Raw genomic sequence first — 23,797 nt, 5'->3', positions numbered from 1 at the left:
TCCCTTCCTCCCTCCCTCCCTTCTTTTCTTCCTCAGTCTCTGTTGGTCTTTTCTTGATAAAAGTGAAGCAGGAAAAAGAAAATAAAGAGCAAGGATGTAAAAAAGGAAGAAAGAAATCAACTATAAGTGGTGGAGAGGAGAAAAGATCAGAGGATGAGGAGAGGAGGAGGTGTAGAGGAGGAGAGGAGGAGGTATAGAGGTAGAAGAGGAGAGGAGGAGGTGTAGAGGAGGAGAGGAGGAGGTATAGAGGTGTAGAAGAGGAGAGGAGGAGGTGTAGAGGTGTAGAGGAGGAGAGGAGGAGGTGTAGAGGTGTAGAGGTGTAGAGGTGTAGAGGATGAGGTGTGGAGGTGTAGAGGTGTAGAGGAGGAGAGGTGTAGAGGATGAGGTGTAGAGGTGTAGAGGTGTAGAGGAGGAGGTGTAGAGGTGTAGAGGATGAGGTGTAGAGGTGTAGAGGAGGAGGTGTAGAGGAGGAGGTGTAGAGGTGTAGAGGTGTAGAGGAGGAGGTGTAGAGGTGTAGAAGAGGAGAGGAGGAGGTGTAGAGGAGGAGGTGTAGAGGAGGAGAGGAGGAGGTGTAGAGGTGTAGAGAGAGGAGAGGAGGAGGTGTAGAGGTGTAGAGGAGGAGGTGTAGAGGTGTAGAGGAGGAGAGGATGAGGTGTAGGTGTAGAGGAGGAGGTGTAGAGGATGAGGAGGTGTAGAGGATGAGGTGTAGAGGTGTAGAGGATGAGGTGTAGAGGTGTAGAGGAGGAGGAGGAGAGAGGATGAGGTGTAGAGGTGTAGAGGATGAGGTGTAGAGGTGTAGAGGAGGTGAGGTGTAGAGGAGAGGAGGAGGTGTAGAGGTGTAGAGAGGAGAGGAGGAGGTGTAGAGGAGTAGAGGAGGAGGTGTGTAGAGGGAGAGGAGGAGGTGTAGAGGTGTAGAGGTAGAGAGGAGAGAGGTGTAGAGGTGTAGAGGTGTAGAGGTGTAGGGGTGTAGAGAGAGGAGGAGGTGTAGAGGTGTAGAGGAGAGTAGAGGGGGAGGGTGTAGAGGAGGAGAGGAGGAGGTATAGAGGTGTAGAAGAGGAGGAGGTGTAGAGGAGGAGGTGTAGAGGTGTAGTAGAGGAGAGAGGTAGAGGAGGAGGTGTAGAGGAGTAGAGGTGTAGGAGGGTGTAGAGAGGAGGTGTAGAGGTGTAGAGGGAGAGGTGTAGAGGTGTAGAGGTGTAGAGGAGGTAGGGTAGAGGTGTAGAGGAGGAGGTGTAGAGGGTGTAGAGGTGTAGAGGTGTAGAGGAGGAGGTGTAGAGGTAGAGGTGTAGGTGGTGAGGAGAGGTGTAGAGGAGGAGGTGTAGGTGTAGAGGTGTAGGGTAGAGGTGTAGAGGAGAGGAGGAGGTGTAGAGGAGGAGGTGTGTAGAGGAGGAGGTGTAGTAGTGTAGAGGTGTAGAGGAGAGGTGTAGAGGAGGAGGTGTAGAGGTGTAGAGGAGGAGGTGTAGAGGTGAGGTGTAGAGGTGTAGAGGAGGAGAGGTGAGAGTGTAGAGGTGTAGAGGAGGAGGTGTAGAGTGTAGAGGTGTAGAGGTGTGTAGAGAAGTGAGAGGAGGAGGTGTAGGAGGAGGTGTAGAAGAGGAGAGGAGGTGGAGTGTAGGTGGAGGTGTAGAGGATGAGGTGTAGAGGTGTAGAGGTGTGTAGAGGATGAGAGGTGTAGTAGAGGAGAGTAGGAGGGTAGAGTGTGTAGAGGTGTAGAGGAGGAGGAGGTGTAGAGGGTAGAGAGGAGGTGTAGAGGTGTAGAGGAGAGGAGGAGGTGTAGAGGTGTAGAGGAGGAGGTGTAGTGTAGAGGTGTAGGGGGAGAGGAGGGTAGAGGAGGTGTAGAGGGGAGGAGGTGGAGGTGTAGAGGTGTAAGGGAGAGGTGTAGAGGAGGAGGTGTAGAGAGTGTAGAGGTGTAGAGGAGGAGGAGGTGGGTGTAGAGGTGTAGAGGAGGAGGTGTAGAGGTGTAGAGGAGGAGAGGAGAGAGGTGTAGAGGTGTAGAAGAGGAGAGGAGGAGGTGTAGAGGAGGAGAGGGAGGTTGTAGAGGTTAGTAGGAGGTGTAGAGGTGTAGAGGTGGAGGAGGAGGTGTAGAGGTGTAGAGGTGTGGAGGTAGTAGGAGAGGAGGAGGTGTAGGTGTAGAGGAGGAGGAGGAGGTGTAGAGTAGAGGAGAGGGGAGGTGGAGGTGTAGAGGAGGAGGTGTAGAGGTGTAGAGGAGGTGTAGAGGTGTAGAGAGAGAGGAGAGGAGGAGGTGTAGAGGAGGAGGTGTAGAGGAGGAGAGGAGGAGGTGTAGAGGTGTAGAGGAGGAGAGGAGGAGGTGTAGAGGAGGAGAGGAGGAGGTGTAGGAATGTAGCTCAGTTTAAGAGGTTTGGTTGCAAAGTCAAAATGTGTCTCCTACACACTGTAACACACACACACACACACACACACACTGTAACACACACACACACACACACACACACACACACACACTGTAACACACACACACACACACACACACACACACACACACACACACAACACACACACACTGTAACACACACACACTGTAACACACACAGTAACACACACACACACACACACACACACACACACACAACACAGTAACACACACACACACACACACACACACTGTAACACACACACACACACACTAACACACACACACACACACACTGTAACACACACACAGTAATACAGTAACACACACACACACACACACACACACACTGTAACACAAACACACACACACACACACACACACACACACAGTAACACAGTAACACACACACACACACTGTAACACACACACACACAGTAACACAGTAACACACACACACACAGTACACAGTAACACACACACACACACACACACACACACACACACACACACACACACACACACAGTAACACACACACACACACACACACACACACACACACACACACACACACACAGTATCACAGTATCACAGTGAGTCCAGCTCTCTGTGTAGAAGGCGGATTATTCGGGTATTTTCTCCGTGTAAACGTCACCTGTCGGCTGTCGTTGAGCTCGTAGAAAACCGGAGTCCATTTGAGTGACGCGTCCTTCCGTTCGTTTATCACTCATCCGTGGTTTTTTTTGTGTGCAAGTTTTAAATGGTTCACGCTGATCGAGGCTCCGAAGGGTTAATGCAGTGTGTGTGATGTGTTAAGTGAAATGTGATATTCGAGTGTTTTCGGGTGTTTGCGTGGAAGCGGCTCGGCGTGTTGAGCAGAGAAACAGCGGCCGACTGTGTGTTCAGGGTCACACTCCTCACCACGTTTCCGGAAGAAAAAAATATTCAGCTACACTTCATCTCTCCATTGACTCCCATGCATTCATACATTTAACATTTAGCCAGCTCGGGGCCCTCTGGGGGCCCCAAACATTATTCTGCTGTCAGTCACCCTGAAACGCGGCCAGTAATGAGATTCCATCCCAAACCGACCTGCGGCACGAGAGCCGAATCACACCTACGCCGCTAAATGATTGACAGCACCACGTCCTCCCATAATCCCACGCTGCACACACCAGAGACGCTTGCAGACAGGAGATTGTACCCCCAAAAATTCTCACATCTGGTATTCAGAGTGCGAGCGTGAAAAGATGAGAGAGGGTCCGCCGTCATCATCGCCATCATCATCATCATCGTCGGCTCCAAACGGAGCGACTGGATCAGACCTCAGCCGAGAGATTTTTCTGCAGACTGACTGAAGATCAGCGCTCACACGCTCTCAGCGCCGGCACTCAGACGGGAGATCGTCACATCGTCACTGACCCTCAAAGGCTCCCGTCTTCACACAGAACAAAGAGCCTGAAACTGCAGCGGGGCTCAACCTCCGGCCCCGGACCCCGTTCAGGAGGCCGGGGCCGGAGTTACACCGAACCGAAGAATAAACTTTCACCCAAAATGTCAGCGGATCTCCGACCCCTCAACCAAAACACACATGACAAAACAGTCAGTCAGCCGTTCGCCCCAAAACACATCTATCTATCTATCTATCTATCTATCTATCTATTATCTATCTATCTATCTATCTATCTATCTATCTATTTATCTATTATATCTATCTATCTATCTATCTATCTATATCTATCTATCTATCTATATCTATCTATCTATTTATCTATATCTATCTATCTATATCTATCTATCTATCTATCTATCTATCTTTTTTATTATATCTATCTATCTATCTATCTATCTATCTATCTATCTATTATTTTTTTGCCAGGCCATTACTTTGATTTTGTTTTTTCTTTGTTTTCGTTTTTTCATTTATACATTCATTGCTAATTTTTCAGTCATTTCTTCCTGACTTGCTCATTAGCGTCGTTCCAAATTCTCAGCTTTCAAAGGGTTAAAAACAAAGGTCACAAAATGGTGAGAACTTCCTGTTTAAGACAGTCAGATACGTAATGAACTGATGTCTGCGAATGTGATTAAAACGATTAAAGAAATGATATAAATAATGATTTTATAGCCTGCTGATAAAAAGTCGTCCTGTTTGCAGACGCCGCCGCTCTGCTCGTTCAGCCGTGCGGCAGCAGGCGGGTGTGTTCAGCAGATATAATGATGCACTGCCGCCGTGTCTTATTTATGCATTTATTTTTTTTGTCGACAGAAGTTAACGGTTGAACATTTCTTTTCGCTGCATAAACGTTGACAGTTGGACTTGTTTTTCTGTGACAGTTAAATTTATCTTAATGACATTTAGTTTGTTCATGTCGTAGATGATTGATGATGATTCAGAGTGAATTTTTCAGTCACAGTTAAAGTTTGTTTGCTTTCAGAGACTGAAACTATATATATACTATAAAGGGTTAAACAAAGATGGAGGTCATCTGTCAAAGACACCAACGTTACTGAACTCTGATCTCAGGCTCCAAGTCCTGATCCTCGAGGTCCAGCTGACCTCTGAAGGAAGTTTTGTCTTTAGGAGGCAGAATTAATGTTATTAGAGGACTAAAGGGTTAAGCGTTAGGGTTAGGACAGTTTGTTGGTTTGTCTTGTGTCTCAGTCTGTCTTGAGGACAGACTGAGACTCTTATTTAGACTTTTGCAGGTCCAAGAGTCTCAGCCTCTTTTGTTTGATATTTAGATGTTAGTGATTTATGTGTGATTTTAAGCATAAAGATTCTTATTTATTTTCATTATTATTACTTATTTAAGTGTAAAGATTGTGTTTGAATGTCTCATGTCCAGTGGACGGACTCGTCTTTATTAAGACGTTTGCGGGACAAACTGTCTCAGCCTCTTTGTTTCTGTGATATTTAGATGAAACTCAGCGTCTTGCAGAAAGGCGAGTGTGGTTGCGTCGGGGTGTTTGTGCTCGGCAGCAGAGTCTGACCCTGACATGTTTCCTGTTCACTGGACGCCGCCCGCCCAAAACACAGGAGACCTTCCCATCATGCATTTCAGCAGGCAGGCGGGCGGGGGGGGGGGGGGGCAGGAGGGGGAGGAAAACGAGCGGCTGTAATATCACCACTTCTCCTTTCAAAAGGCTGCAGCAGTCACATCCATCCATCCATCCCCTGCTCCTCCTCCCACCTCCTCCCTCCTCCTCCCCCCTCAGCCTGCGAGCAGAGGGGTAGGGGGTGGATTAATACTCCGGGGAGGAGGAGGAGGGGTGAAGAGAGGAGGAGGGGGAGGTGAAAAGAGGAGAGGAGAGCGTATGATTCCTCCTGGGAGAGGAGGAGGAGGAGGAGGAGGGAGAGGAGAGTAAAAGCAGAGATGAGGGGGAGGAGGAGGAGCAGTCGGGTTTTCTGTGACCGATGTTATTTCTGCTTGTTGTTGAAGTCCAGCAGCCGCAGACCTGCAGAGACACTCTGAAGACGCTCTGAAGACGCTCTGAAGACACTTTATCCGCCAATATTCACACACTGAGGACAAAACACTCGGCAGTCTCAGAGCAGGACGCTGCTGGATCAGCAGGGATTGTGTTTTAGCCCTAGTCCTGGTCCTGGTCCTGGTCCTGGTCCTGGTCCTGGTCCTGGTCCTGGTCCTGGTCCTGGTCCTGGTCCTGGTCCTGGTCCTGGTCCTGGTCCTGGTCCTGGTCCTGGTCCTGGTCATGGCCCTACACTGTGGAGGTCCTCTGTCTCCCTACACTATGAACCGAAGAAGAACGATAAACTCTCTCAAATTAAAATAAATCTTTTCTCTTGAATCTGCCACAGACTTTAAGTTTTAATTTTTTAATTAGGATTTTTGCTTTTTTATGTCTTTTAAATTTTTTTTTTTATTCCATTTGATTATTTTATTTCATCTTTATTCTTTAAACTCTTAACCCTTTAGGGACTGTTTGTTATTATTAACCCTTTAGGGACTGTTTGTTATTAACCCTTTAGGGACTGTTTGACATTAACCCTTTAGAGACTGTCTGGAGCATTTTAGTCTCTTTTCCTCTTCCTGTTGTGATAATTGTGTGTGTGTGTTCATATCCTGAATGTAGTCCAGATCGTGTATTCTACTTTAATCTGTGTATTTCTGGCTCAGTTTATTTGTAGATATTAAAGTTGATGGTTATCATACTGTGTACATTTACTGATCTGCAGGACTGAATAATGATGCACAGAGATGGAAGTTTATAGTCCTGCAGAACTTTCCGTCGAGCTGTTCGAGTTCTCCGTTAAATCTGTCTGTGTTTCGGGTCTTTGGGTCGCGTGTTTGTACCAAAGCTCCTGCGTAAATAAAATTTATTTGACAAAATCTGCACTTCCTGTTGTCTTCTCTGAAGCGTCTCAGAGTTCAGACTCCTGGACGCTCACTGAGCTAAAGTTCGTACATATATGCATTTACCAAAGTGCAGACATCATACTGGATGAAGACCATGGACTCTGACTGAAAGCTCAGGCGATGTTTGTATCAGCTGACCACATGATACAGTCTAAAGGACTATGGTCACAAAAAAAAGACTTTTAGGGACAGACGGACAGCAGACTCAAACATCACCGAGTCACCAACGACCTTCAGACAATAAGCTCAGCGACAGACAGAGAACTGAAGATCCTGAGGACCGTCAGTCCGAACCACCGTCAGTCCAAACCACCGTCAGTCCAAACCACCGTCAGTCAAAACCTCCATCAGTCCAAACCACCGTCAGTCCGAACACACGTCAGTCAAAACCACCGTCAGTCCAAACTACCGTCAGTCAAAACCTCCATCAGTCCAAACCACCGTCAGTCCAAACTACCGTCAGTCAAAACCTCCACCAAACCACCGTCAGTCCGAACCACCGTCAGTCAAAACCACCGTCAGTCAAACCACCGTCCGAACCACCGTCAGTCCAAACCACCGTCAGTCCGAACCACCGTCAGTCCGAAACCACCGTCAGTCAAACCACCGTCAGTCCGAACCACCGTCAGTCAAAACCACCGTCAGTCCAAACCACCGTCAGTCAGTCAGTCAAACCACCGTCAGTCAAAACCACCAACAGTCCAAACCACCGTCAGTCCGAACCACCGTCAGTCAAACCACCGTCAAACCACCGTCAGTCAGTCGAAACCACCGTCAGTCCGAACCACCGTCAGTCCGAACCACCGTCAGTCAAAACCCCGTCAGTCCGAACCACCGTCAGTCAAAACCTCCATCAGTCCAAACCACCGTCAGTCCAAACCACCGTCAGTCCAAACCACCGTCAGTCCGAACCACCGAGCCTCAGATCAGCACTGAGCTCAGCAGCAGGCTGTGTGGAGCGTCCCGTTTCAGGGATGTCAGCTTTTTAAAGACATCCTAACATCATCATCAGAAGCTGCTGAAACACAGAAAAACAGAGTAAACAACAACATCTCCCAACAGTCCTCAGACCCTTAAAGGTGTCGACAGACGAGCTGCTGATTTCTCTCTGAATGTAAACTTCAGGATCTCACGTTTTCAGCAAGACGGAAGATGGAAAAATGAATAACAGGCAGGAAGTGATGTCACAACTTTTGCTCTGCAGCACAGATATTTGGGATGCGTTGGTTGTGAGCGACATGAGAGCGATGCAGGACAATATCAGCGTGTCATCGGCAGATATCAGCTTTGATACCAGAATCAGCCGACGCTGATTCCCGCTGAGATCAGACCGATGGATTTTAGTGAAAACGTGAAGAAGATGAAAAGATTCACCTCAGCTGAAGCGTTTTCATAATTCTGCAGAATGAATGCATGAATTTGACAGACAGAGCGAGGTGTTGAGACTCGTGTCTCCTTCAGAGTCTAATGATCAATCAGTGCAGCACAGACCTGATCAGCTGATCAGCTCCCACATCAGGAGGAGAAAAATGGATCCCACATCAGATATCAGCCACATGAGTTCACCTCAAAAGACATGGTGTGTCCCATTTCAGAGCCGTCCCCTCTTTAAACTGTCTCTGTCTCTGATTTGATGTGTCTCTCTGTCTGTCTCTCTCTCTGTCTGTCTGTGATGATGACAGTATCACCACAGAAACACTCTGACATGTTGTTTAGCAACAACACGGATTTAAATATCAGGTAACACACACACACACACACACACACACACACACACACACAGCCTGCAGAGATATGTTGCTATTAAAATAATGTGTGTGTGAGAGCATGAAATACATCCAGGACAGTTCAACACACACACCGCATATGAATACAGACAGTGTGTATACGTGTGTGTGTGTGTGTGTGTGTGTGTGTGTGTGTGTGTGTGTGTCAGTATCTACCTGTCGATGATGACGGGGTCTGACGGCGTCTCGTTTCTGTTTCCGCAGCTCTTCTTATCGCAGCAGCGACTGACACAAACACAGACAGAATAATAAAAAACTGGATCCACATTTTTATTTCTCTCTGCTTGAAAACCACCAGACCCCATGTGGGACAGGTGGGACAGGTGGGACAGGTAGGACAGGTGGGACAGGTAGGACAGGTAGGACAGGTGGGACAGGTGGGACAGGTAGGACAGGTGGAACGTGGTCCTCAGGTGAGTCTTCACATGTTCTTACCTGCACATGATCTCGTGTGTCAGCAGGACTCGGCACATCTCCGGATTCTTGTCCTGACCTTCGTAGATGATCGCCTGAAACATAAACACACAGGTGTGAACCGCATCCAAGTGTCTCACACCTGTCCTCCATGTCCAGGTGCATGTCAGACAGAGAACCTGCTGGATCAGTAAAGGTCTTAGTCTCCCAGTCCTCAGCAGCAGAGACGACTCAATTAAAAGCTCTTTATATTTGCACAGACTCACTACAGACTTCAACACACCTGTGATATTATAAATATATACAGACAGGTGTGTTTACAGACAGGCGTGTTAGATTTTAATCCATGACTCTGAATTAATAAACACCTGACCATCAATAATCAATAATAAATAATCAATGATCAGTGATGTCTCACCTGTTTGGTCAAGGAGTCGATAAGCCGGACGTAGAGATCCTGCTCCGTTCTCACTCCTGAACACACACACACACACACACACACACACACACACACACACACACACAATTGTTGTTGTTGTTTATTTAGAGTCAGATTTTGTTTGTAAACACAAACAAAAACAAGGCAGCAGTTTTATTTGTGCAGTAAAACAAGCGCACCCACCGTTACTGTAGAGCAGCTGCAGTTTGTAGTGAATCCCGTTGTTGGTTTTCTCTCCGCCCGGCTCCTGTACAGAAAACAAACACACCCTTTTTTAACGCCGTCCGGCTCCTGTACAGAAAACAAACACACCCTTTTTTAACGCCGTCCGGCTCCTGTACAGAAAACAAACACACCCTTTTTTAACGCTGCCCGGCTCCTGTACAGAAAACAAACACACCCTTTTTTAATGCTGCCCGGCTCCTGTACAGAAAACAAACACACCCTTTTTTAACACTGCCCGGCTCCTGTACAGAAAACAAACACACACAAATTGACGGGTGCGTTTGGTTTCTATCACCTGGCTCAGTCCCTGAGCTGCAGGTGCGTCTGGATTCTACTCTTGCTTCAGCCTGACTGTCTCAGAGCGGGTGACCTTTGTGACCTCGGGGTGAGTTTGGTTTGCAGCTCAGCTCCACCCGGGTGGAGACGTGATTTACATTGTAATGAAGCCCAATCTTTGGTGTGTGAGGGTGTGTTTGGTTTGTTAGTTGTAACCTCCTGCCAGTGCATTTAGTATTCACACAGGCTCGGCTCACGTCAGGTCAGGGGTGCGTTTGTTTTCCATTCCTGCTTCTTTCTCACGTCTTTCCCTTCTCTGCTCCAGCATGAAGACAGAAAGTCTGAAAACATGACTTTAACTTTGGGGTTAATCTGCCTGGGCAGGTGAAGTCAATCTGCCCGGGCGAAGTTAATCTGCCCGGGCATGGGTGTGTTTGATTTGTATAGTCAGCCTGTCCCTCACAGAGTGTCTAATTGATGCTGTGTGGGTTGTTTGTTTCGTGCACCACTGCAGGCGTGTTGACAGTGTGTCGGGTGCGTTTGGTTTGTGTCCCAGCTCCTCCCTCCTTGCTCACCTTCTCTTTCTCCACGAAGTCGACATAGGCCGTGCGTTCGATCTCCACCGGCTGCCCCTGCCGGTCGTACAGTGCCAGCACAAAGTGGAAGAAGTTGGATTTCCTCAGGTTGGACGGAGGCTGCTTCTCAAAGTGAGCCCGAGCTAACCCCACCCCGCTGAGGGACACACAGACAGACGGACAGATGGTCAGATGGACGAGAGGACATCAGAGACACAACGGCTCGGCAGCTTCATCACATTTCTGCAATATTACACCAAACAGCAAAAGTTATATGGGCTGATTTGTTGTTGTTTTTAATTAAAAAGTCAGAAAATTCATAAAACTTAAAAACAAAAAACAACCTCACATCGAGTTAAAAAGTTGTCACAGAATAAAAATACATGAAGGACTCAGGTTTGACAAAAAAAGTCGACCTTTTCTTTCTCAGGAGACGATTTCGGGAAATTTTGGGGTTTGATGAAGAAATTCAACAGTTTGTGGCAAGAAATTAAATGAAATGAACACATTTTGATCAATAAACAACATAAAGAAAACAGAAAATTCAAATTCAAATTCAAAAAGTTGTGAGATGAATCATTTAAATTTTGGGGTTTGGCTCAGAAACTTTCTTGGGTCTAAAGTCAAAGACTTCACTGATTTTTAGTTAAATTTTAACTTTAAATTTAAACTAAATTAGTCAAGACAAAAAGATAAAAACTGCACACATTTGAAATGATTTCAAACAAAGTCTCAGCTGGGGCACCAGGTGGCTCAGTCCACTGAGCGGGCGCCCCATGTAGAGAGGCTGTGTCCTCGCCGCAACAGCCGCGGGTTCGATTCCAGCCTCGGCCCTTTGCTGCATGTGGCCCCCTCTCGCTCTCCCCCTTTCACACTTGTGCTGTCCTATCCAATTAAAGCAAAAAATGCCCCCAAAAATTTCTTTAAAAAAGAGAGACCCCGCCCGGTCATTAAAAACAGATTTTTTTTTTTTTGTTCGGTTTTCTGGTGTAAAACATGATTTAATCTTAATGTTGTGAATATTTTTTTCCTGGTTTTAAAACAACAAGTCATTTGTGAAGAAGGTTTCCAGGTGAAAGCAGCAACATGAAGAGATTCACTTAAAAAATCAGAAACTGAATTATTTTCTCTCAGTTCGTTCATGAATCCCACATTTAGTTGAATTCAAACAGCAGAGACGTAATCAGATAAAATCTGTCAGCAGCATCAAATATCGCTGACATGCTGAAATAAAAAAATCCCAACAGTAACGATCACGCAACAAACTGAGACTGATTTAAAACTCGTAACAATAATCTGATTTTAAAATGCGCTGAAGATAAAAACTGAGTGAGCGTGTGAATATTCATGCAGAACGACACGAAGCTTCAGAGTTCACCTCCACATGAATCGATGCTGTTCACAACACGCTCATCTTCAGATAATTATTCAGAATAAAGAAGTCAAACTGCAGCTTTGACCCGAACGCATAAAACATAAAAATCATCACAATAAAAAAATCTGCACTTTTATCTTTTTCACAGTTTTAGGAATAAAAAGAGAAAAATATCAATTCTGAAGCTTTTAGTCAGAAACAGAAAATTCAATATACTGAAGAGGAAAAGCAATATCAAAAACAACAACAACAATAATAACAACAACAATAACAATAATGACAAGAATAACAATAATAATAATAAGAGAGGGTGTTATGTTTATAAATGAGGATGAGGGCGTGTGTCGGCTTCTGCTGCGAGCCGACACGCTCTCACACAGGATTTGACTCTCTTTTTATCTCCTCATAGTCACTCTGTTTATTACTATTTTAGATTTGTCAAACATTTAGAGAATAAATATTTAAACCTGCGTGTGAATGTTGGAGGACAAGCAGAAACACAGAGTCTCTGCACATTCACACATTTAGAAAAATCATCATCAGCAGGATTTCATTTTATTTTAACTCCTCGTACTGTTAAGAATTATTTTACATTCATCAATAATTTAAAAATAAACATTAATATGCGTGTGAATGCTAGAGGACGAGTAGAGACACAAACCGCTGAAATCTCTGCAGATTCGCATGGAAGAATCACTTCATCAGCTCTATTTTATTTTAACTCCTCACACTGTTAAGAATTATTTTACATTCAGCAATAATTAAAAAATAAACTTTATCAACATACGTGTGAATGTTAAAGGACAAGTGGAGACACAAAACGTACCTGCAGTTTCACACATTCAGAAAAATCATCATCAGCTGTATTTCGATTTATCTCCTTATACCCACTCTGTTCAAAATTATTTTACATTCATCAAGAACAAAAAAATATGTATTTGAACTTGCGTGTGAATGTTAGAGGACAAGCGGAGACACAAAGCGTCTCTGATGTCTCTGCAGACATTTAGAAAAATCCCACTGTCTCCTGGATCTTATTCTGCTGCTTCATGACAAAATGTGCAGTTTTTCATTGTAAAATTAAATATTATTAAAATGTTAAATGATAAAAAACCTTCATGTGAATTTCAGCTGATAAATCTCGGCGCTGAGATCATTTCAAAAACCTGTCAGAGAACTGTCAGGATTTTTTCATCATAAACTCAACATTTTAAATTTTGTACAAACATGAAAAATAAAAGCGGGATTAATTTTTGCGTCCTGATGTGAGCAGACGCAGTGAGACGACACTCGGCTGAACGTGATTTAATAATCAGTATTATACAGATGCTTGTTAAAGCCGTCAGACGGATTCACCTCGATGTCCGAAGATTTAAAACACCATCACAGAGTTTACACACACGCTTTATTCAGATGTTCAGATTTACCTGAACATTGTTACACATGTTTAACACATGAACATAAATGTGATTTGCTCAGAAGCTGAAGCTGCTTTTTTTCTCTCACACAAACTGAATGAAAGGTTTTCATGAAAATGTCTACAAAATATCTAATCACTTTCATAAATATCAGCTCTCAGACACGTGTTATTACAAATAAAACTTTGTTTCTTATTTAAAGAAGATTAAAGTTTATTTAGCAGAATTTAAAACAGTTAAAAATGTTTTCAGAGAGACTTTCTGCTGCCGTGACAATCAGACGGCACACGGCTTCATTACAGTTATGACCTCAAACGCGGCTCATATTTCATGTTCACAATCATGAAGTCAAGCGTGTGTCTGCTAAACATTTCTTTTTTTTTTTTTTAAGCGCTAACTGTGATTTAAATGCTCTGTATGAGTCTCTAAATGCTGCTGGAGGTCCGACCTTCATGAAAACTCTTCAGTTCAATGACGGACTTTAATAAAAAATATCGTTTGTGTTTGAGCAGAAAGTCAAACTGAAAATCATCTCTCCGTTTCTTCAGTTTGAGCTGTGAAGAAATATTTCATACAATAATCAAGAAATATTTCAGTCACCTTCTGAATTTCGGCTGAGTTTGATTTTTGACCTTCAGCTCAGAAAAGATGTGAAATATAAAATTTGAGAGAAAAAAGATTCAGACGGAAAAATCAAACTCAGGAAACATGAAGAAGAGAAGAAATGTCAGATGTCCATCTGCTCGGATTTTTGTCCATAAAGTTTCATCTTTTACTTTTAGAAATGTTCATTTTGTTCTGAGCAGCAGAAAAAATATTCAAAAACTGTCCGACACTTCTGATTAATGGGATATATGTTAGAAAAAACATGTTCTTGTTTCTTTTGAAATAAGTCTGAAAATTCAATCTGACTTTAAAAAATCTTTGTCATTAAATGTCATGAAAAATTACATTTTTCTTGCTCTTCAACCTGAGAAATAAATAAACATTTGATTTGTTTTCTCGTTCTATCGGATCTGCTCAGATTTTAGAAACCAGCTGAAATCTCTTTTTCTCAGAGAGAAATAAACATAAAAAGAGGAGAATTTGTCTAAATGTTGCCTCGCTCTGCCGGCTGTGAACTTAAAGCTGCCTCCTGCTCGTCTGAACCTTCCTGCCGAGTGGTTGACGGTCCGCTGGGACTCCAGCTCCCAGAATCCCTCTGGGGCGGCAGCGAGCGGCGGCACTTTACCTCTGAGCGGCTGTGTTGGCGTCCACCACGCCGGCTGAGTGCATCCAGGAGCGGACAGCCAGCGGCTCCTCCTTCATGCTGGCCGTGGCCCCGCGGGGCAGGTTGTCCTGGATCCCGAACATCTCCGGGGCCCCGACGCTGCAACCGCCGCAACCGCACGCCCACCACGACACAACGACACGAGCGCCGAACAACAGGAAGAGAAATCGGCGGGGAGAAAAGTCCAGCCGGAGACACAGAGCAGGTCTACAGGACCAGAAACGACTCGAGCACCGAGTTCATCGATTACGACTCGAAGTGGGAACGCAGCCGGTGAGCACGACCAGCACGAGTTTTATTCAACGACACAACTTTTTGTCTCCTTTTCAGATTTCATTCAACTTTTGACTCTGAAAAAAAAATCTCCTTTTTTTTTTTTTTTTTTTTAAAGGACTTTTTAAAAAATATTTGGCCGTCACCCTAAAAGTGGCGATAAGGAGCAAAGGAGGAGGAGGAGGAGAAAAACAGACAAATAAAATCCTCAGAGACGAGAAAAGCAGAGGAGGAACACAGCGAGTCCGGACGGCGAATTGAGCGTGAGCAAAGTGTCTTTTTTCTTTTCCCAAAAGAGAGGAGGAGAGAGGAGAAGAGAGGAGGAAAGAGGAGGAGAGAGGAGCTGATGGAGGGATGAGGAGCGGAGGAGAAACTCTCAGCCCTGCGGCCCCACAGGACTGGACGCCAAAACCCAAAAACCCCACGGGTCTTCCTCAGAGCTGCTGACGACATCACAGCCGGGGGCGGGGCCTCACCGTATAAGGACAGAGGGAGAGGGGGAGGGGAAGGGAGGGAGAGGGGGTGTGTGTGTGTGTGTGAGGGAGAAGGGGGGGAGGAGGCGGGCACTTGAACCGACCAACCACAGAGAGAGAGAGAGAGTCCCAGTGCACTCACTTACTCTCGTTTTCTGTCTCTCTGTCCGTCCCTCTGTCCCTCTGTCCCTCTGTCTCCCTCTCTCTCTCTCTGTGTGTGTCTCTTGTTGTCCCTTTTTGTCTCTTTTTGTCCCTTTTTGTCCCTTTTTGTCTCTTGGCTGTGGTTGCTTTGTTGTCATTTCTGTTTTCTGTCGACAGACTTTTTGAAAGCCCTCTCTCCTCTCAGCTGGTTCAGTGTTTTTAGTTTTTTCTTTTTCCTCTGAAAGATTTAAAATCTAGAATTTAAAAATTCAAAGAGCGGGTACTCGCCATGGTGGTGGGAAGCCGGTGAGGGATCCCGTCCAGAGACTGATGAGGTCACTTCCTGCAGGAGAGACAGAAACACTGATTACTCACAGACGGTCACCAAACTCCCCAAAAACACAAATTTACACCCCGAAAACTCTGTGTGTGTGTGTGTGTGTGTGTGTGTGTGTGTGTGTGTGTGTGTGTGTGTGTGTGTGTGTGTGTGTTTGTCGTCAGACGATGATTTCTGACAGACGGACAGGATGTGAGACAGGCTTTTCAGAGTAACAGCTCTGCTTTATTCCGGAAGCGAAGGCCTCCGAGGCTCCGAGGGGAGGATCGAGTCTGACCGAGGAGGAGAAAAACAACCAGAGGAGGAGAGGAGAGGAGAGCAGCGGAGAGCAGAGGAGAGGAGAGGAGAGCAGAGGAGAGGAGAGGAGAGCAGAGGAGAGGAGAGCAGAGGAGAGGAGAGGAGAGCAGAGGAGAGGAGAGCAGAGGAGAGGAGAGGAGAGGAGGAGAGGAGAGGAGAGGAGAGGAGAGAGAGGAGAGAGGAGAGGAGAGCAGAGGAGAGGAGAGGAGAGGAGAGAGAGAGGAAAGAGGAGAGGAGAGGAGAGAGAGCAGAGGAGAGGAGAGGAGAGAGAGAGAGGAGAGAGAGAGAGGAGAGGAGAGGAGAGGAGAGGAAGAGAGAGAGGAGAAAAATAAAAGGCGAGAGGAGATTCATTTTGTGTCAGCAAGAAAATTCAAACTGGGAGGAAAACGCAAACGCCAAAGAAGAGGAAGAAAAAAGAGTCAAAGGAAAAAGAAGAACAGGGGGAGGAGGAGGAGCAGCGTCTCCTCCTGGATAAAGATGTGGTGAGTGAATGTCCTCCAGACTTTTTTTATTCTCCTCATTTTCATTTTTAAAAACTGTGAGAATTCAGATCAAAGAGATCAATAAACCATTAATACATCATTACATCATTACACTGACCTGATCATAATGATCAGTATGATCATATTGATCATATTGATCATTATGATCATACTGATACCAATAACAATAATAATACATAACCCTTCAGTTTTTCTGCTGCAGATTTCTTTTCTGTAAAAAAAGCTGATAATTCAATTTAAACGGACAATAAATGAGCTGAAGGAGGAGGAGGATCAGGAAGAGGAGCAGGAGCAGGAGGAGGAGCAGGAGCAGGAGCAGGAGCAGGAGCAGGAGCAGGAGGAGGAGCAGGAGCAGGAGGAGGAGATGCAATCTGGTTTCCAAATGAGGCTCTTTTCGGGACAAACCCCGGACCTGCCAAGGGCCTGGGGGTGGGGGGGTGGGGGGGGGTCCCTCTGTTAAAAACGCTGCTTTGATGAGATTTTAATTATTATTATTGTTATTGTTGGATTGTTTCTTTTGTATTTAATATTTTATTATATGATTTTTTCACGCTTCCTGTTTGACACAGTCTCCGTCACTCCTGCTATTTTCTGTTTTTTCTGTATTTTCTGATTGTTTTCTGCTGTTTTCAGTTTACATAAAGAAAACTAATTCAGAATGTTTTTATCGATCGATTATATATAATAACAACAGACAATAAGATCAGTTTTTCCATCTGCATCCTCCTGAAGGTTTATACTCTGTTAATGAACTAAACATCAGACAAGTTCAAAAACAAAATGAATCATTTAAAACTATTCTGATAAACCTATAAATTAACAACAAATAAAGTACTGCAGGTTTAACTGATCTAATTATTACAGATTAAAATATATTGAATAAACTACTGATGAGAGCGATGATGAGGCTGATCGCAGGCCGAGTAGAGGCTGTGTGAATCAGTTTTGACTCTGAGCTCATCCTCAAAGTCAGTTACATTAGAAAAGTGGATCCATCAGCTGCAGGCGATCCATCAGCGTGTCACGCTGCTCTCTACACCTGAATATACTTTATTATTTATTTTTTCATCTCTTTGACCTGCTTTATTTTCCTCCTCTGTGGCCTGAAAATCAGCTCTTCTCTCTGTGAAGGAGGATACACTTTATCAGCTTCACCTCTGATTTCAGTAAATCAACTTTCATTTCACCTTCACATCATCTCATCTGATAAATTACACTTCTGAATCTGTTCTCTTTTATTGTTTCTGTTCCTTTAGTTTAAAGTGAATATTAGAAATTAATTTAGTTTTTAAATGCTAAAGGATAAATAAAAAAATTAATGTATATTTTGGTTTCAGTTGGTGACTGAATGTGAAGTCTTAAATCTGAAAATTAGCAGCAGAGAACTGCTGAACAAAAAAAGGAAAATTATTACAAAATAAAAACACTAAACTTGTGTCGATGATTATTCAAAAACAATTAAACAAATGAAGAAACGCCACGTCTCATTTTTACCATCTGATTTACAGACGAGCCGCAGCGCTGCGCTCCGAGTGCGTTCAGCCCTCCTCTTTATTGTGTGTGAAGAGTTTCCTTTTGTGTGTGTGTGACAGAGCGAGCGCTGTACACGCACGCACACGAACACTCTCACACACACACACACACACACACACACACACACACACACACACATTTGCATTTAAATAGCGACATCAACCGGCGTTCGTGGCGGCACACCGGCGGGTTTCCCAGATGTCATGGCAAAGTCAGATGGGCCAGCTGTCACACATACAAACGCACGCACGCACATACACGCGCGCACGCACGCACATACACACACACACACACATACAGAAACAGAAACACACTCGGCTGACTTGGTAAAATACATTCATTCATTCAGTCAGTTTAAACTACAGCAGAGTTTAAACAGTGACAAATCACACAGCCAATGTGTCACTGTGTGCGTGTGTGTGTGCGCGCGTGTATGTGTGTGTGTGTCTGTGTGTGTGTCTGTGTGTGTGTGTGTGTGTGTGTGCGTGCGTGTGTGTGCTCTGTAGAGCCATCTCTGATGTCAAACCATTATTTAAACTGAACTCCAAACAATCACTAAATGGAACCTGACCCACATCTTGACACCCCCTCACCTGCCGTTTAATGAGCTCCGAGGAGGCGTGTCACGGAGTTACAGTCAAACTGGGGACACTGGGAGCACTGGTGAAACACTGTGACCCTACTTGTCCCGAAGTCGTCACATCAGACGGCCGACAGAATCAAAGTAAAGTCAGCGACATGAACACGTGTGAAACTGATGAAGATTATCTGCACCGTCTCGTCACTGATACCGAGACATTTTAAAATTTAAAGATCAATAATTGAATCCAACATCCACCGACTTGTGACAACATGTGCAAAGTTTGGAAGTAGACCTGTGTGTCTTATTTTACCGTTAACCGACTGTGCAGCACAGACAGATGAGATCAGGTGCTCTGCAGACGACTCACCGCTGTTCATCTCTGAAGGGTCTCTCGGACTGACTCACTGATGTGAATATTTGGACGAGCTGCCGTTTATGGTTCTTTTTCTCTCTGTTTGAAAGAATTAAAAGTAGAAACTGAAATTTTCTGTCAGATCTGCGAGTGAATTTAGATTCTGAATTTAATCACTGCCAACACAATATCATCATATCTATCTCATAAATCTGCTTTATTAAATCTTTTACTGGATTTTTAACATGTTCAAGAACCCTGCAGCTGCAGCCAGGATAACTCATCCCAAACCTTCATCATCACTTCACATTCTCAGCCAAAACCTCCAACCCGCATCATCATAGACCCGAATCATTGAAGACACACCACGCTGTCTCAAAGCCGCTGGCATGATGGCCGAGCAATTTCTATACGTATGTTATATGTTATCATGAGAATGTCAGACCTCCGTCACCTCTGAAACATCCGTTACGTATCATCAGACCTCCGTTCTGAAACATCCGTCTGTTGTCTCTGCACGTATCATCAGACCTCCGTATCTGAAACATCCGTTATTGTCTCTGCAGCGTATCATCAGATCTCCGTCACCTCTGAAACATCCGTCTGTTGTCTCTGCACACATCATCAGACCTCCGTCACCTCTGAAACATCCGTCTGTTGTCTCTGCAGCGTCATCAGTTCTGAAACATCCGTCTGTTATCTCTGCAGCGTATCATCTTGGCCCAACATCCTGTCAGTTACAATATTCTTTGTCTTTCATCATCTTATTTTTATTCTTTAACTTCATTAAGTTAAAACTTCCTGATTTTATCCGACCTCTAGAAGAGTACATGGTCATGGTATCATCATGTCACTGACATGTTCGTCACGTTCTCTTTAATCTAAAACTGGGATTTTTTTTTGTATGATAATGTCTCAAATGTCCTCTGAAGTTTCGTTCTTTCACAGATTTTTATTTTCACCTCTTCTCTCCGACTTTGACCACGTTATCTGCATTTTCAAACACTGAATGACTGAGTTTCAGCTGAAGAGAAGGAAACTGATGCGGTTTGTAACGCTGGGGTTGAGCGTCAGACTCCAGTCAGAGCTGGATGATCTTTACAGACTCAGAGACTCGCTGACCTTCAGCCTGAACATCACAGCAGGTGTGAAACCACTCAGGTGGGCCATCAGCTGGAGCCCATCTGTCTGGAAACAAAGAGTATCTAAAGTCTCTATAAATTAATACATCAGGCTCAGGAAATTTACAATCGCTCACATCATAACGATAAATGTAACAATGAGCCGTCAGGATTTATTGTGGTGAGTTATTGTGATTTTATGATGATTAAATAAATTCAATCAACTCGACTGAACACATCAGGTCTGAAAATGACCAAATGACCTCGTCATCAATGATGTCACTTTCTGTGACTGATTTCAAACTTCATCATTGACATCACTCACTCGTTCAAAATCACTCCCATCACCCCCATCTGACTCCCATCTGACTCCCATCACTCCCCACTGACTCCCATCACTCCCATCTGACTCCCATCACTCCCATTACTGCTTAGCAATTCACACTAAGGCTAAGCTAAACTATAATTCATTTGAAAGCCTTTTTCTTAGTCTTTCTCACCCATCCTGGAAAACTCTACAGCCAATTCTGTTTGTCATAGTGTACCGCGCACCCGGCCCATACTCTGAATTTCTATCTGAATTCTCTGAGCTTATATCAAATTTAGTGCTCAAATCAGACAAAATGATTATCGTAGGGGATTTTAACATTCACATGGATGTTAATAGTGACAGCCTTAGTTCTGCTTTCTCCACACTTTTGGATTCAATAGGCTTCAGTCAGTGTGTACATAAACCCACCCACCGCTACAATCACACCCTCGATTTAGTCATTGCATACGGCATTGATATTGCAGATTTATTAGTCGTTCCTGAGATTCCTGCTCTGTCAGACCATTATTTGATAACTTTTAATTTTTTATTACTTGACTACAAGCCTCTCAGTAAGAACTACTCTTCTAGATGTCTATCTGATTCAGCAGTGGCTAAATTTAAGAAACTAATTCCTTCTGCTTTGACATCATGACCATGTCTTACAACGACTGAGCACATTACTACTAACTTAAGTCATTCTCAAACTGACTGTCTCATCGATAATGCTACTGGCTCACTGCGATCAGCTCTCGACACTGTTGCACCCTTCAAGAAGAAAATAATGAAACAAAGAAAATTAGCTCCATGGTTTAACCTCCAGATTCGCAAATTGAAACAAACATCGCGAAAATTTGAAAGACAATGGCGTTTGACCAAACTGGAAGAGTCCCGTTTAGTCTGGCTGGACAGTCTTAAAGTGTATAAGAAGGCCCTCCGCCATGCCAGGGCAAACTATTATTCATCACTAATTGAGGAAAACAAAAACAATCCCAGGTTTCTTTTCAACACTGTAGCCAGGTTGACTCAGAGTCACAGCTCTATAGAGCCTGTATTCCTTTGGCCCTAAGCAGTGACGACTTTATGAATTTCTTTAATAATAAAATCATAACTATTCGAGATAAAATCCATCACCTCTTGCCCTCAACTGACCTGACCCCGAACTCAGATAGCCTGGATATGGCAGCAAGGCCTGAAATTTATCTGGACCATTTTCCCCCATTGACCTTCATCAACTCTATACTTTGGTTTCTGCATCTAAGCCATCAACATGCCTGCTAGACCCCATCCCAACTAAGCTCCTTAAGGAAGTTTTACCTTTATTAGACAACTTTTTATTAGATATAATCAACGCGTCTTTATTGACAGGTTATGTACCCCAGTCTTTTAAAGTAGCTGTCATTAAACCTCTTCTAAAGAAGCCCACTCTCGATCCTGAGGTTTTAGCTAACTATAGACCGATACCTAATCTCCCCTTTATTTCTAAAATCCTTGAGAGAGTGGTTGCTCATCAGCTCTGTGACTTTCTCCAGACAACAGTTTATTTCGAGGACTTTCAGTCAGGCTTTAGAGTTCATCATAGCACAGAGACGGACACTAGTAAAAATTAATAACGACTTATTTATCGCTTCTGACACGGGTCTGGTCTCTGTTTTAATCCTATTAGTGGTAATGGTGTCAAATGCTGTGCTGCATTTGACACCATTGACCATCAAATCTTACTGCACAGACTTGAAACCTCAATTGGCCTTAAAGGAACGTCACTAGCCTGGTTTAAGTCATACTTATCAGATCGTTCCCAATTTGTTCACATCAATGATCAACCCTCCGCACATACAAAGGTCTGCTTTGGAGTGCCACAAGGTTCGGTGCTTGGACCAATCCTTTTTACTTAATATATGCTTCCTTAAATTCCTTAAATTAATTAATTAATTCCTTAAATTTCCATTGTTATGCTGATGATACGCAATTATATCTATCTATGAAACCAGATGAAACTGATCAGCTATCTAGACTTCAAACATGTCTTAAGGATGTAAAAGCCTGGATGAGCCGTAATTTCCTGATGTTGAATTCAGACAAAACTGAAGTTATTGTTCTTGGCCCAAAACACCTCAGAAGCTCCTTTTCCAACAATGTAATTTCTCTAGATGGCATTTCCTTGGCCTCTAGCACAACTGTAAGGAACCTCGGAGTTTTATTTGACCAGGATTTATCCTTTGCCTCCCATATAAAACAAACTTCAAGGTTGGCTTTCTTTCACTTGTGTAACATCGCAAAAATTAGACATATCCTATCCCAAACAGATGCTGAAAAATTAGTACATGCATTTGTCACCTCTAGGCTGGATTACTGTAATTCACTATTATTTGGTTGCCCCAACAAATCTCTTAGGTCTCTCCAACTGGTGCAGAACGCTGCTGCTCGTGTTTTTAACGGGAAGCAAGAAAAGGGATCATATTTCTCCTGTTTTAGCTTCTCTGCACTGGCTCCCTGTGAAATCCAGGATTGAATTTAAAATCCTCCTCCTTACTTACAAAGCTCTAAATGTTCAGGCTCCATCCTATCTGTCACAGCTCATAGTTCCTACCAACCCTCAAGATCACTGCGCTCTGAAAACGCAGGGTTACTTGTGGTTCCCAAAATTTCCAAAAGTAGGTTAGGAACCAGAGCCTTCAGCTACCACGCTCCTCTCCTATGGAACCATCTTCCATTTTCGGTCAGGGAGGCAGACACCGTTTCAACTTTTAAGGGTAGACTTAAGACTTTCCTCTTTGATAAAGCTTATAATCAGGGCTGGCTCAGGCTGCCTGGACCAGCCCATAGTGAGGCTGACATAGGTTTAACCTGCCAGGGGACTTCCCCTGATATGCTGAGCTCCTTTCCTTCTCTCAATGCCGCCATCAGAAATCATGCATGTCTGTAACTGCATTGCCATGTGCAAGCTTAGCTTAGCTCTGTGATAGCCATGTGGTACTCTCACTACCTGGGGCTCGCGATTACAGAGCCTGGGTCTGTTGAACTGCACTACGCTAATCCTGTTGCCTCTCCGGAGCGTTCCTGCTCCCTTGTTTCCTAGTTTCCCTGGATCCTGGCCGTAACCTTGACTGTGCCTGACCGTGGCCTTTCGTTGTGCTCGTGCTGTGGCTGCACTGATACTGTGCCCCCCGCTCGCCCTGATCACGGTCTGGTCCTGGTTGCGGCGATGCTGTGATCCTGCCTTTGGACACCTCCCTATCAACATATGCATGAGACTGTTATCATCTCTCTCAACATCATCAGAGTGCAATTAATGATTTCACACCTACCGTTATTGTAATATGACACGCATCTGTTTCTATTATTGCTGT

General features: G+C 44.3%; 1 protein-coding gene across 1 annotated transcript in view; it reads right to left on the bottom strand.

The window, feature by feature from the left end:
- Nucleotides 1-14,607, bottom strand: part of ebf3a (EBF transcription factor 3a) — a 38,973-nt gene extending 24,366 nt beyond the window's left edge. The window contains exons 1-6 of the mRNA XM_042508152.1: nt 14,486-14,607; nt 10,462-10,618; nt 9,569-9,632; nt 9,365-9,420; nt 8,968-9,041; nt 8,689-8,757 (exon numbers count right to left, since the gene is read on the bottom strand). Of these exons, the coding sequence (XP_042364086.1) occupies nt 8,689-8,757; nt 8,968-9,041; nt 9,365-9,420; nt 9,569-9,632; nt 10,462-10,618; nt 14,486-14,607 (542 nt within the window). The remainder of the gene's footprint in view (nt 1-8,688; nt 8,758-8,967; nt 9,042-9,364; nt 9,421-9,568; nt 9,633-10,461; nt 10,619-14,485) is intronic.
- Between the last annotated feature and the right edge of the window lie 9,190 nt (nt 14,608-23,797).

Source organism: Plectropomus leopardus, chromosome 19, assembly GCF_008729295.1.
Source record: "Plectropomus leopardus isolate mb chromosome 19, YSFRI_Pleo_2.0, whole genome shotgun sequence".
Taxonomy (NCBI): Eukaryota; Metazoa; Chordata; class Actinopteri; order Perciformes; family Serranidae; genus Plectropomus; species Plectropomus leopardus.
The sequence above is the reverse complement of the archived record's forward strand: the minus strand, read 5'-3'. Positions and strand labels throughout refer to the sequence as shown.